Genomic DNA, 13887 nt, shown 5'->3' with positions numbered 1-13887 from the left:
TGTCTTTTGGGCCATTCTCACCTATTTGTAACTCTAAACATGAACCACATACTCATATCTCGAGATGCATGAACCCTGATCAACATATCCTCTTTTCCGCAACATCCCATCAACAGCTGCCGCTCATCATAGCACAACAAAACCATATTGTGATTCTTCTTGGGTCTATTACCCACTGCCCTAAACCAGTAGCTTCCAAAGACATTTTAGCCATGGGAACAGCTTTGATAAGCCATCTAGCATACTAGTTCTTCTTTGGAAGAATACATAGTGGCTACTCTGGCACATATAAAACTAGAGAAACTTCTTGTTCTAAATTGTCCTCATTAATCCTCTATTATGCCAGTCAGACTTGTTGTCTTAGTATCCTGATCCAGTATCAGATCTAAACTCTTACCTTGTTTTGTAACTACATTCCAAATATCTCACAAAGTCCAACAGTTCTTCATTCCTATTACAACACTTAAAACTCCCAGATGAGTAACTGGTAAAGGTACAGAAAATGTTCTTCCTATAAAAAAAATATTTCATGTTCTCTTTTGGACACAGAAACTACGAGATTTAGGATCTAGACTAAAATGCACTATGGGCTCGATATGCTGTGGCAACATCAATGTTATCACTATGATCTTCTCTTCTGCATCAATCCCACACTTCTCATTTTCACTTTCACGGCTTTGCACACGTGTTAAACAATTTTCTTCCGTGAAGTTCCTAAATTTCCCTCACTTGTCTACCCTTTAGTCTTAAATTTAGCATTTGCTTCAGTAACATCTCTTGAGTTTGAAGCTCCTTTCCGCTCACTCTTATGAATCAAGTATAATTAATTTTTATTTTCAAACTTCTCTTTAGCATTCAATAATTTTTCCAAGTCTTTCAATAAACCATAACGTGAAAAAATTATAAAGGATCTGCACTTTCAAAGTATTTATGTCCTAGTTGCCCACCACCTACAATGATTACTTTCAGGAAGATCACAACTGCATTTCCCATTAGTCTCTTTTCTTCTGGAAAGCTTCCTAGGCTAATAGCCAGCACAAAATCCTTAGTGTTCTCTCTAATGCTAGCCAGGAAAGCCCTTGTGGAACATATACTAGGGAGTTTTATACTTTCTTTACGCTTACCTATTTTGCTCCTGAAGCTTTCAGTAGTCATTGCTAGAAAGCACAGCTATGTAAGTAAGGTACTGAACTGCCAAAATCTGTCTCAGACAAAGTAAACATGATTTTAAGTAGATGGACAGCACTTGAATGGGTTCCAGTTATTTTTCTCACCCCACAATGCCAGGCTGCCATTCACTCCTAGTATTTAATACAATATGCTAAAAACTATTTTAGCATTATTACCATTTTAAATCTGAAACAACCAAACATGAATTCAAAAGGGTTTTCTTTCAGTCTCTCTCGATTTGAAACAAACCAGTCCTTCCTGACAACACACATATACAGGCTAGTCATAGATACGGACCAGTGGTTCTAAGACACATCATCACTTGCACAGAATCCATGGCTTGCCTCTAATTCTAATTTCTTAAACATCCTGCTAAAGCTGCCAAACTAATCATCTCAACAGAAAATTTCTATAAAATAGCCAAAGTTTTTCACAGAATTTGGATCATCTCTGATCCAATATTTCCTTCAAGTCTTGGTATCTTTTCCACGTTAATCCCTCTGACCTGTTGCCTGGCTTATACTGGCAAATTTTCTTTCTTTTCTCCTTCAAAGGCAAAACAAAACAGATTATGTGGATGTACCATCCTTAAACCTCATAATATTCCCCCTTGAACAGGACACTGATCTGTTTAACTGTTATTGAGTTAACAACAGACATCTTTGTAGAATGGTGTAGCTTTCTTCGTGGTTCCAATGTCAAAATACTAAAGAATGTCCAAAAAAGCTTCATTACCATATCAAAATAAATCTATTCAAACAAAACAGAACTGCACATCACTCATTTCCAAGAGGTAAGGTACACACTCACTTAGCAGGCATCTAACAAAACATCTAGCTCCTTTAACAAAAACAAAACCAAAAAAAAAATCAGCAGAAAAGCACATGAATGTACTACTCTGCTGGTTCAGCAAAATCTGCTGGTTTGCCTTCAACTGCTGCAGAAAGTATGCTGAGTCTAGCCAGGGAACTTAGCTGAAGAACAGACATGCTTTCTGAACTATGAGCCTGCTGGTTTTTGTTAGGGAGAGAAACAAATATGGATGGTAGAGTAAGACAGAAGCTGAGAAGGGAACTTAAGGAAACAAAAATGCTTTGAAGAACTCCGCGAAATTTGCTCACACCACTCAACAACGAATGATTCCAAACTAGCTGCTGAAATACGTGGAATTTCTCTGTATCTCTCTCCAGTAGATCAAGTTCCAAAGGTTAACAAAAAAGACATCTCCCTCAATTCCAAGGAAGTGCCTGACTTATCCTGACATCACCAAGTTTGGTGGATACTCCAACTTCTGAAACCCTACGACGCATTGAAGTACCTCAAATTTTACGCGATTATGATCAACCTCAAGAATATAAAGAACCCTTCTTGAATTTTCAATTCCCTATCCAAGTCTCAAAGGCCTCAATCCCCCACTTCACTTTCACAGAAAGCAGAAAAAAATTAAGGGGGGAGTGGGGGGGGTGGGAAGAGAAGAGAGGATACAAAAAAAAAAAAAATTTAAAAAAAGAGGACTTTGTCACTAAACCCAGGAAAAACAATTCTACTTCTATCACCACTCCCCAAAGCAGTATCTTAGAGGATGTGTTATATAACTAAGCAGAGGTTATGGCTCAGGCCCAAAACCAAATTCAGGACTGCTTCTGCATAAGAAAGTTATTCATTATCTTGCTTCTCTTCCTAATTTTAAAGTAACTAAAAAAAAGTTATGATCAAATTTTCAATGCAACAGGGACTATTCATTTTCTCAGTCTTACTGGTAAAGTATTGAGAGACTTTGAGTAAATCTCATAACCATCTCCAAAACTCAGATGTTTCCCTCCAACATCCAGGGGAAAATAAAACAACCAACCAACCAACCAAACCCCCCCTCCCCGCAAGCATAAAAAAAAGCAAACTTCAAACTGTCCTACACTAAGACTGCTTATACTTTCAGAAACTCACAACTAAATTTCAGTTTCTGCAAGGTCTATCAATTTCTCAGAAGTCCAGTTGCAAAATTCTTTATAAGCTGAACACAGTTTAATGGTTTTCATGACATAAGTTAATTCCTCTTCCTCAGAGATAATGACTACTTTTATGCCTTTAATAGTCAGTGAGCTGGTATCACAAACCTGACTGGGTACTTTCATCTGTTCCTGAGAGACATATATACCCATTCATACATGTAAGCACAAACTTCAGCTACACTTTGAAGCAGACTTACACAATAAAGGACCTCTAAGATGCTGCCCTCGAAACAAAGGGATCAAGAGGCAATGATACCTAAAATGATCCCTGAAACAGGAAAGGGAAAAAGAGGATTTTCAAAATGAAAGGAGACCACTATCCAAATGTTAGGGGATGAGTTGAAATGCCAGCCACATTGACATAGTAACCTTTTTTGTACTGTTACTATAAAGAATGCAGCAACATATAAAGATGCTGAATTATTTACAATAAGTTTCTGTAGTTTAATAAAAAGTTTATAAGTAAAGAGATACTTGATACACCCTCTTACTACCTAAAAATTAAAGAGATGCAATATTTTGATACCAGAGATCGCTAAACTGCTGTCCCACAGATATGATTATTCATTGGTATTGCTTCCACACTAGTACTTTCCTCCTGGAATAACATCATGAGGGAAAAAAATCAGTATTACTATTCTTCCAGATAAGCAGATTTTGGTTTTATGAGATGGCTGTTACTTGATTGCAAAAGGAAGAAGAGGCAGCCTACATAAGAAAAACAAACAAGAAACCCCTACAACATACTATCTTCAGCAATTGGAAGTTTGAGCCTCTTGCTTGGTAAACTCCAGCTATTTAGTGCCATGTTTTGTCACTGCTGAGATAAGAAAAATAAAGTCTATTTAACTAGAGGATTCCATTTTACATTGACACCTCTTGACATAGGGTTGTTTGGGTCTCTGCTTCAAAGAGTGCTTCAAGTGTCTGGCCACGTTCTAGAAATTCCCATTCTAATACCTATTCCTTACTTTCATGTTTTGCCATCACGACACAATTTTATATCAACAATTAAAAATAGTTTAGATAAGATAACCACCTTCTTCACATGCATTTTCATCGATCTTAACTGATTTTCTAGAGTAGCTGCTCCATGTGATGACTCAGTACTTGTCCTGCATATGAACAGCACAAAAAGGCCACACAGCAAGAAGCCAAGGATATGCATACACATCCAAAAGGTGTTAACTTGATTACATGTTAATGCACTTACCTGATTTGATTTCTCTACTGTGCTACTGGGAACCTCTGTGGTATCCTTCACAAAAAAGTTATCTATGATGTGTCTCTCTGCACATTCCTGACCACAAATTGGACAGCGGACAACACCGACTGGGGGGAAAAAAAAAATCTGATTACACTTGCACAACTTAAGATACATCAAACAACTGCAAAGACATCTTGTAAGGGTAGATACTTTGACAGGATGTTTTAATACTTTCCTGTCGATAAGGTGCGAGTAAAAAGAAGCTATTTCTCCTTTACCACTGAAGTAACCTTTACTTGTTATTTCCCTGATGACATATTCTTTCAACCAAGGTCAAGTATCTTTTTGTTTCAATCCCATAAAGAATTTGCATTAATTTTATAGAAAATTAATTCCTTTTCACTAAAGGAAATGTATTCCCATTGACAATTTGTTGTTACATAATGGATTAAAGTAAATATTTATTACTGTGGAGTATTAATTAGTGGTATTGAGTGGTATTACATACACACACACATACACGCCAGTAGCGTGACATGTCTGACTTCCAACTATGCAAACGAGAAACTGAAATGTAATAAATTCAAAATTTATGAGGCAAGGTATATAGCCCCAAGCAAGAAAAAGCAACCAAGAAGGTCCTCTCCCTCCTCTTCTCTGCAAGACACAATGGGGAACAATTCTAAGACAATAACATACTTAAATCCCTGGTTGAAGAAAGAGCCGAGAATCGATAATGCAAAGGGTTAAACAATTAATAGTTTTCTCAAGACAATAAAAAGGACAAAGTCAAGTTCAAAACTTTAACTAAATATCATTAACTAAACCAGCATGGGATTAATTCTGTTCCTGTTTCACTTTTATAATAAAATGTAGAAGTACAGCAACTATCAAATATTTAGCTTTTGCAGAACTTAATTCCTTACTGTAACTGCTTCATACAAGATATAGGTAACTTTTTCATAGAATAGTTTGGGTTGGATGGGACCTTCAAAGGTCATCTAGTCCAACCTCCTGCAGTGACCCATTTTTCATAATGTTCTTCCAATACACACCAGAGATTTAACTGGCCAACTACACTATAAAGTAGTTCCCCAATAAAAGTCCACCAGTTTGACTAAATTAGCTCTTCCTTCTGGAAATTTAGTCAGCAGTTTTCCACATTTGTGCAAGGCATTTCACTTTCATCTGAAAGGCTATGATGTTAAGCCTGGTTTTATTATAATTGCCATTTTGCCAGTCTGCATTTCAATACACATTTGTGCATCTTCCTTTGATATACAAATTCTGTATTTTGGCTAAAAGTTTTGTAATATTTTTTTATACCATCATCATGAAGAATAATTAAGAAATCCAATTCTGCTATGTCAGGTAGTTAATAGAACTCCGAGTACTGAATTTCTCCTCTTATTAAGCAAATCAATGTACCACAGTCAAGAGCGAACAAATTTCCTAAAACTCAAGCTACACACTTAAAGAAAAAGCCTAGTTTTTACATTTTTCAACAGTGCTGATGCCAAACTGCCCTCTGTTCCCTTGCTGCTCGTTCTGGACCCTGACAAAGCACAGTGCTCGGGGCCAGCACAAGGGACCTGAGTCAGTCTTTGCACATGTTTCAGAGCATGGTATAGACAGAGAGACTGGTAGAGTGATTCAGACACAGATGTATTTCTCCTGATCTCCCAAGCTTCACCTTCAGCCCCTGACCTGCCTCACTGACCAAATGCACTGCTGCTTACACTGAAGCAGCACAAGAATGGGAAGGGGCCAAAACACCTCCACTGAAGATTAAACATGGAACCACTGTCTTTGAAACAGATCGGTTGTATTAAGCTGAGTTTAAAAATCAGCTTGAATCAAAAACATGGCTGCCAAGGAAGGGGCAGAGGACAAGTTAGGAAACCCAGTAACATAAACCAAACATTTAATTTGCATTTTCACCAACAGAATACTGCTGACTACTTGTTCAAGAGATCACTTAGAACTAGACTGAGATGGGAGAAGGAGAAAAGGAAAACCGCCCAAACCTATCAAAAGCCTCTTGAAACTTTTTCTAGAATTTCTTGTGCTGCCTAGCCTTAAGGCAAGGTTTTCTTCTGCAACTGCGTGTGGGTAAATTTGCTTTGTTACAATCCTGGATTGATGACTGATACATGAACCAGTTTTAACTCAGGCTTAAACTTCAGGACTGAGGATTTAAGTGAAAATACCTAATGTCATGATCCCAATGTAACCGTTATAGCTAGGTTACACTGTTAGCACACAGTTGGCAACAGAGGCCTTTTCAGAACAAAATGTAAACCACAAATTAACCAGGCAGCATTCCTTTCAGGTCCTCATCTACCTTCTTAATGTATTCAAGGCTCTTTCAGTAACTATGCCCGGTCTTTCCATTCTCCAAGCGGGAAATGGGAGATGCAAGCAGAGTGCTCTGTAAGTGGTGTTGCATTTGAAACAAAAGGGTCATGGCAACTAACAAATTCATGCAGGTTCATTTCAGAACTTCAATCTAGCCACCTCAAAGGGACAGTCTCACACAGATATGCTGCACATCAGCACTGGAATTTCTACCCACGCTCCTTATCAATAAACAAACAGTACAGTGGAGTGTACCATATAATCACCACCCAGTCCTGCAGAACACAGTAAGGAGCTGGCAGTTCACCATATAACTAAGAGAAACACTAAGTTACTGGAAGGAAAAATATGGCTTACAATGAACCCAGATTTCAGAGCTTCCTATGCGAAAAGAGAGAGAGAGTAGGAAAGACAATTACTATTTTGGAATTAAACGGAAAACACGGATAAATACGAAGGCAATGTCTTCAAAATTAAAAAAAGAACACTGATTATATTCAAGTAAAGACACTATTTTAGCAAAGCTCATGGACAAACATACCTCTGTTTCAACATTAGCATTTCTACTAACATTATCAGGGTTACCTGTCATAATTAAGTACTAAAGTTTTATTTAGAAATAGTAATTTTCAAGTAAATTCTTACTTTGCAGTACTAGTTACAGAATGCAGCTTTTGGTATAAAATGATAAAACTACACATAGGCCAAGTAACGTTTTCAGCCTTTCATCCAATACTAATTGTACCGTTCTCAGCTATCACAGATCTGACAGGATTTAGAGTGAGTTCATGTTATTTATGTTGCTCGCAGCCCTAAACGCATCAGCACAACCCTAAGAGCGCACACCTGTAAACACCAGGCTGCAGAGAGTTATAAATAAGAAATATTGGGAACACAAGCAGGAAAGTTACTGGATTTGTTCAGTATCTGTTTCTGAAGATGACACATAATATTCAATTTTTTTTCATGTGCAGAGCCCTCTTTTAGAATAAAATTTGGTCCGGTAACATTGTGCATTTGGTTTACAGGTCCAGGTCCAGGTTTTGGTAACGGGAGGCGACGGGCAGCTGCAGGCATGTCCTCAGTGAGAAGACACTGGGGGCTGTCCCCCTGTTAGACAGAACCAATTCCAGCCAGCTTTAAGACAGACCTACCACTGGCCAAAGCTAAACCCATCAGCAATGCTGACACCCAGGTCAGTGAAGAAGGAGGGGGAGGAGGTGCTCCAGATGCTGGAGCAGAGATTCCCCTGCAGCTAATAGATAGGAACATGGTAAAACAGATTGTCCCCCTGCAGCCTGTGGAGGACTGCATTACAGCAGATATCTACACTGCAGCCTGTGGAGGACCCCATGCTGCAGCAGGTGGATATGCCCTGAAGGAAGCTGTAACCTGTAAAAAGCTGTCCTGGTTTCAGCTGAGACAGACTTAATTTTCTTCCTAGTAGCTGGTGGAGTGTTGTGTTTGGGATTTAGTATGAGAATAATGTTGATAACACACTCATGTTTTCAGTTTCTACCCAATCAAGGATTTTTCATCTTTTCATGCCCTGCCAGCAAGAAGGCTTGAGGGGCACAAAAAGCTGGGAGGGGACACAGCCAGGACAGCCAACCCAAACTGGCCAAAGGAATATTCCATATCATGTATCACAACCAGTTTATAAACTAGGGGCAGTTGTCTGGGATGGGCAGACCACTGCTTGGGGAGTGGCTGAGCACCACACAGCAAGTGGTGAGCAAGTGCATTCTGCATCACTTGTCTTAGTTGGGTTCCATATCACCCTCTTTTTGTTATCTTCCTTTTCATTACTATTATTATATTTTAATTTCCATTTTTAAGCTGTTCTTATCTCAACTCATGGGTTTTACTTGTTTTAGATTTTCTTCCCCATCCCACCAGGGGGGAAGGGAGGAGTGAGCAAGCAGCTGTGTGGTGCTTCGTTGGTGGCTGGGGTTAAACCACAGCAAAAGCTCATGTCAAGAGCAGGCTCCTGGCAGGAGCTGCATCCCACGGAGAGATGCCCATGCAGGGCAGGTCTTCTGGCAGGAACTGTGTCCTGTGGGGCACCCACAGTGGAGCAGCCTGTTCCTGAAGTACTGTATGCCACGGAGAGGACCCACATTGAGGCAGGTTTGAAGGACTGTATCCCATGGGAGGGACCACACACCTGAGCAGGGAACAAGTGGGTGGAGAATGAAGCAGCAGAGAGGAACTGTTAAAAACTGACTACAACACCCATTCCCCATCCCTACTTCACCACTTGAGGAGGGGAAGAGGTAAAGTCAGGAATGAAGGAGAGAGGTTGAAGAGCGGTGTGAGAGGGAAGGGTTTGGAGTTGTTCTCTTTGTTTCTCACCATCCAAATCTATTTAATTTGCAATAAATTAATTTTCCTTGCATTGAATCTGTTTTGCCCGTGATGATAATTGATAAGCAATCTCCCTGTCTTTATCTGTCCTGTGGAGGGGAAGGACAGAGCAGCTTGGTGGGCACCTGGCAGCCAGACAATGCTAACCTTAAAGACAGACCTTAATGGTCCTCAGGGTTTTTTTGTTTGGTTGGTTTTGGGGTTTTGTTTTTGTTTAAAAAAAAAAAAAAAAAGCTAAATGCTTTCAACTAGAATTCTATCTTAGTTGATAAGAGAAGTGGATCTGAAAGAGATGCTGCTTTGTATGTGACTTTGCAGGTTTTAATAGGAAAAGACAGTGCTTTCATATTGCAACCTTAGAGAGATGCAGAGAATACATAACCTCATGCCAGTTACGATATCTGTAGCACTTCGGAGGTCTAATCTGGTTTAGAATATTGCTAACCATAGAGATCTTATGCTTTGCTTTTTCCCAAGCAAAAAGGACTGGGAAAAGTACTGAGACTGTGTCATTGTCCTCCAACTAGTCTACTAGATGACAACATACAATACAGTAGCTTAAGAGAAATTTTATTTAAAAGATACAAGGAAAACTCAGACAGATGCATGCTAGAGTCATCTGGTATCAACAGTAAAAATGGAAACAGTGTACAATAAATATCAGCAGATTAATGACTTGACAGTTTTAATAGATTTTTCCTACTGTCTCAAACCATAGTACAAAGGCTTAACTCGGACCACGGACAAGTATCCCCTTCTAGGTCCTGTTGCAGTAACAAAACACAGCACTAAGTATTATTCCTCTCCCTCAGCCTACTAATAGACCTGATAGAGGAGTTTGACTTCTTCTGATGCATAAAGAGTCCGGCTGGGTTAATGTCATAACTGACAATAGTATTAAGACAGATGGCTGAAGCAAACATAGGAGCACACACACAAGCCAACAGGTGCTGTGAGAAGCAATTAACTTTAACTTTTTTGAACAATCAAAAGGACAACGGTATTTTCCAAAGACATTTCTGCTCATATTTCATCAAAGACTTACAATAACATACAGGAAGAAGGAATGCAATACAAAGGCAATTTAATAGAGCCCCAGCACTTTCTTACTACATTGAATGTATATATTTGCTTTAAATGTTCATTGGTACACTTTTTTTCCTCATAAACATTTAATAACATTTTAAACTGTTCCTTAAGCATGCATAGAATGCAATTCCTAAATTAATCTCTGAATTAATATTTCCTCCATCAAGTCCCTCTGCAAGACACTTTCCTAGTGCTACAACAAATCAAACTTTTTTAAGTGTTAAGGTTTGGAAGCAATCGTGCAATAGCTTTCTAACCATGCATAATCTTATTGCCAACACTTCCTTCCTCTTGTTTCAAGACACCTGCTTCCTGAATTGTGCCACAACTTACTTCAGCGTTTTCAAGGTTAGGAGCCCTTGCTATTATGCTATGGTCTGCTCAAGAAGATTCAAATTCTGAGTAGCAAGATATTAAAAGCCATTCAGTTGATTTCCTTCTATGACTTGGTAAGCAAAATAATTCATCCTCTAATGAAACTACAGTAGAAGCATATTATGTCATCAAAACAAGAACTATCATTGCTTTAAAGGAAAGAAAAAATCCCCAAACTATTTTGCTGTTCATCACCCCCAACCCTCCAAATACCCAGTTTTGTTAAAAGGAATAATAGCAAACGAGAAGAAAAATCTGGAAAGCTGCAGCACAGAACATTATTAACCCACACACTGTGGTATAAAATACAATGAAATTTCACTAATCCAAAAATTATTTCTGCAACTGATATTTGCTATACCAAGTATGTATTCTTCAATACCATGTCAGTCCAAACCTAGTATTTTCACAAAAGACAAAAAAACCCAGTATCTTTAAACAAGCATTGTCAGAGCAATTATAATGCAGGAGCATCAGAAACAGCATCGGATCCAGGTTAGCGTTTTGGCTAAGGCTGCTCAGGTTAAGCACATTCCTGGACGTTCTGATGCTCAACTAATTATTGATGAAATCAACCCTAAAGAGCTTTGAAATATTTGCATGTGAATTGAACAATATAGTTTGGAGGTTTCCAAGACCAAGTTATTTTTTTTTTTTTTTAGCGAACAAGTAATTTTCCTTCCTGAAGATTCTCTGAAAGAAGACTTGCTACGATAGCAAATTGCCAGAAATAAAGGGTTGACACTTGGTATTTTTAAGGTAATTTCCCTTCAGAATGCCTGATGTTGCACTACACTCTAAAGACATGGGGAATTTCTAAGAAAACCAGATGTAGTACAACTCAGAAGATGAAACAAGTTGAGATCAAGCTACCTTTCCTATTCCTCCTTAGAGCATGGGGGGATGGGGAATTAGCCAAGAGTGACCTCACATTTGCCTGAAGTAGCATCATCTACCATCATCTACATCCTGCACTTTAAAATAAACAAACACCAAAGAACATCCAGCGGTGACTCCAGCACACCAGAATAGCTAGCTAGAGTAGTTAACCAGGGACCTTCAGCTAGTTGTTCCATTTCTGACTGGACTTATCCTTCCCCAATTGCCTGTTTGTTTCAAACCCTGTTTCCCTCTCAACCTTTTGTCAAGCTTCAGTTGCCAGCTAATTTCCCATCCTTCCTTCCAATTTAGACTATGCACACTTACAGAACCTTGTTTTCTCTAGTGGTAACAAGAAACCTGTTTTCTGGTTCCAACAGTCATGCATATTATTCATAACAAATGCAATCTATTACTTTCAATCCTGTAGTGACCATTACAATGGGGCAAATGCAGGGGGAAGAGAACCAAGAAAAACCCACAGGATTCATCTGTAAAATAACTGAAATTTTCAGTGTGTTTGGGCCCGAAGCACTGCAAGGTTTAGTGGATACAAACCAAAAAGGAAAAAAAATGTGAGAAGTAGAGAGCACAAACACCCCCCCGCCATGTACGGGGTAAGGTTCCTCTGTGGTGTTAGCAATTACTGAATTTTCAAAAGGGCAACACTGTAAGGGATAAGATAACACACATTAGAATGCTTTTCACTGAGAACAGTCCCATTTTACATGGGCTTAAATTTTCAAATTTAAGAATCCTAACAAGAATTTCATAGTTTGCTCTTTTAATAACCAATTATTACATTAGTATCTTCATTCAAAGGTATAAAACAAAGAAATCCATTGTCTATCAAGAAGGAAGAGAGTCTTGAAACTGTTTCTCCTCCTACCGCTGTGCACTGATGCAAGCTCAGGGAGAACCTAAGTCTAGGTAGACAGTCCACTGAGCTTTGAGAGTAGGTAAGTATTTCTAGTGTGTCAATTTGTAACTGTTAGTACCCAACATAAAATCACTGCAGAAAGGAAGACTTTAAAAGCATACTTACCTTCTTGCTCAGAAGAATGAAGCTCTCAAGTGTCAGGGCTTGTTATTGTCAAAATAATCCTATAAGGTTTTTACGTTTTAGAAATGTTGACTCCATTACAAGAGTGCTCCCGTGGGCAGGTGAAAACCTATTATTTAACTTGGGGGGAGTTCCATAATCACCATCACTATTATCATGAGGATGGTAAGTGATAAGATCCCACATTTTCGTCTGCTCTTTTGTGCCAGGATAGCCGTTTATGCAGCTGTACAGGGACATGGATCAAGAGCACATGGCTCTTGAGCAGGAGGAATAGAGGGGAAGACTCCACCCAAAGCTTTTAGCAGCAGCATCCTATCGTATAAAAATTAAGCAGCTGTGGAACCTTACATTGGACTTTGTTTGAACCAGGCCCAGACACTCCATCGCCAACAGAAGTAACAACGTTGGCTCTCCTGCCCATTCATCTCTATCCCATGACAACACAAAGACTTACACTGCCACACAATGAGAGCTGGATTAGGGAACACGACGCGGATTAAATGGGGTTGTGCCAGAAGAGTTGGTTTCCACTGTAACAGTTCGCACTGGCTACAGCCTCACAATGCGTATGCCTCTTCAAGACATGCCAGCCTGCATTTTAGACATGTAGGGGAAAGCCCAGCACATTGTTACTCGTCTTCCCAAATTACATGCTGCATCCACAGCAATGCCATCTCAAGCCATTCAGGAGAATGGATTTAAGGCATATATTGTGTTATTTCCAACTCAGTTCTCAGTTTCCTGGGAGCACATTCCAGACTACTGAAGCATTCTGAGACAATAGGAGGAGACTGCTCTGGTCTGCCCCAGTTTCAGCTTGTTCGCTTCTTCACTGTAGCAAACAGGTTTGAGAGCTAATTTAATACAGCCACTGGATAATCATTTGTAGACATAAAAGGGTATTTTTGTTTGTAGATGCAAAGTACTTTACAAAAAAAGGAGGGCTTAAGGGTTCCCTTTCTTCGGTACAGATCAGCCAAAAAAACAATAGTTTTGTGAAAGACAGCTTTATTAAATAGTGCTTCCAACCAGCTGGTAACTAATTTTACCTAAAATGATAAGTGTCATTACAGAATAAATTAATTAGGCTTGTGTAAGAATTTTCCTCAGTTTTATAGAAGTCTTGTTTGAAATTTCAACTATACAGATAGATTTCAGAACAGAAAATACTAACACCAAGTTAATTTTTTTAAAAAAAACAGACAGGCTAGTTAACATTAACAGAAGGTATATGAGACACCGAATACAGTGTCAGCTATAAGACTTTTAGCACAACTACACAGAAAATTAGGGCATTTCAACTATGACCTACAGAATCTTTCCTCCTCTTGCTGTGTACATAGACATCATTAATATTTGCAAGGTTT

At 38.9% G+C, this 13887-nt stretch overlaps 1 protein-coding gene across 1 annotated transcript in view; it reads right to left on the bottom strand.

Annotated features, from left to right (window-relative positions):
• TRIM24 (tripartite motif containing 24) overlaps positions 1-13887 on the bottom strand; it is a 61310-nt gene that overhangs the window by 32452 nt on the left and 14971 nt on the right. Inside the window, exon 2 of the mRNA XM_086479493.1 lies at positions 4393-4511. Within this exon, the coding sequence (XP_086335619.1) occupies positions 4393-4511 (119 nt within the window). The remainder of the gene's footprint in view (positions 1-4392; positions 4512-13887) is intronic.

The sequence above is a fragment of the Leptosomus discolor genome, chromosome 1 (genome assembly GCF_034619465.1).
Source record: "Leptosomus discolor isolate bLepDis1 chromosome 1, bLepDis1.hap2, whole genome shotgun sequence".
Classification (NCBI taxonomy): domain Eukaryota; kingdom Metazoa; phylum Chordata; class Aves; order Leptosomiformes; family Leptosomidae; genus Leptosomus; species Leptosomus discolor.
This window is presented reverse-complemented; position numbering and strand designations above follow the sequence as displayed.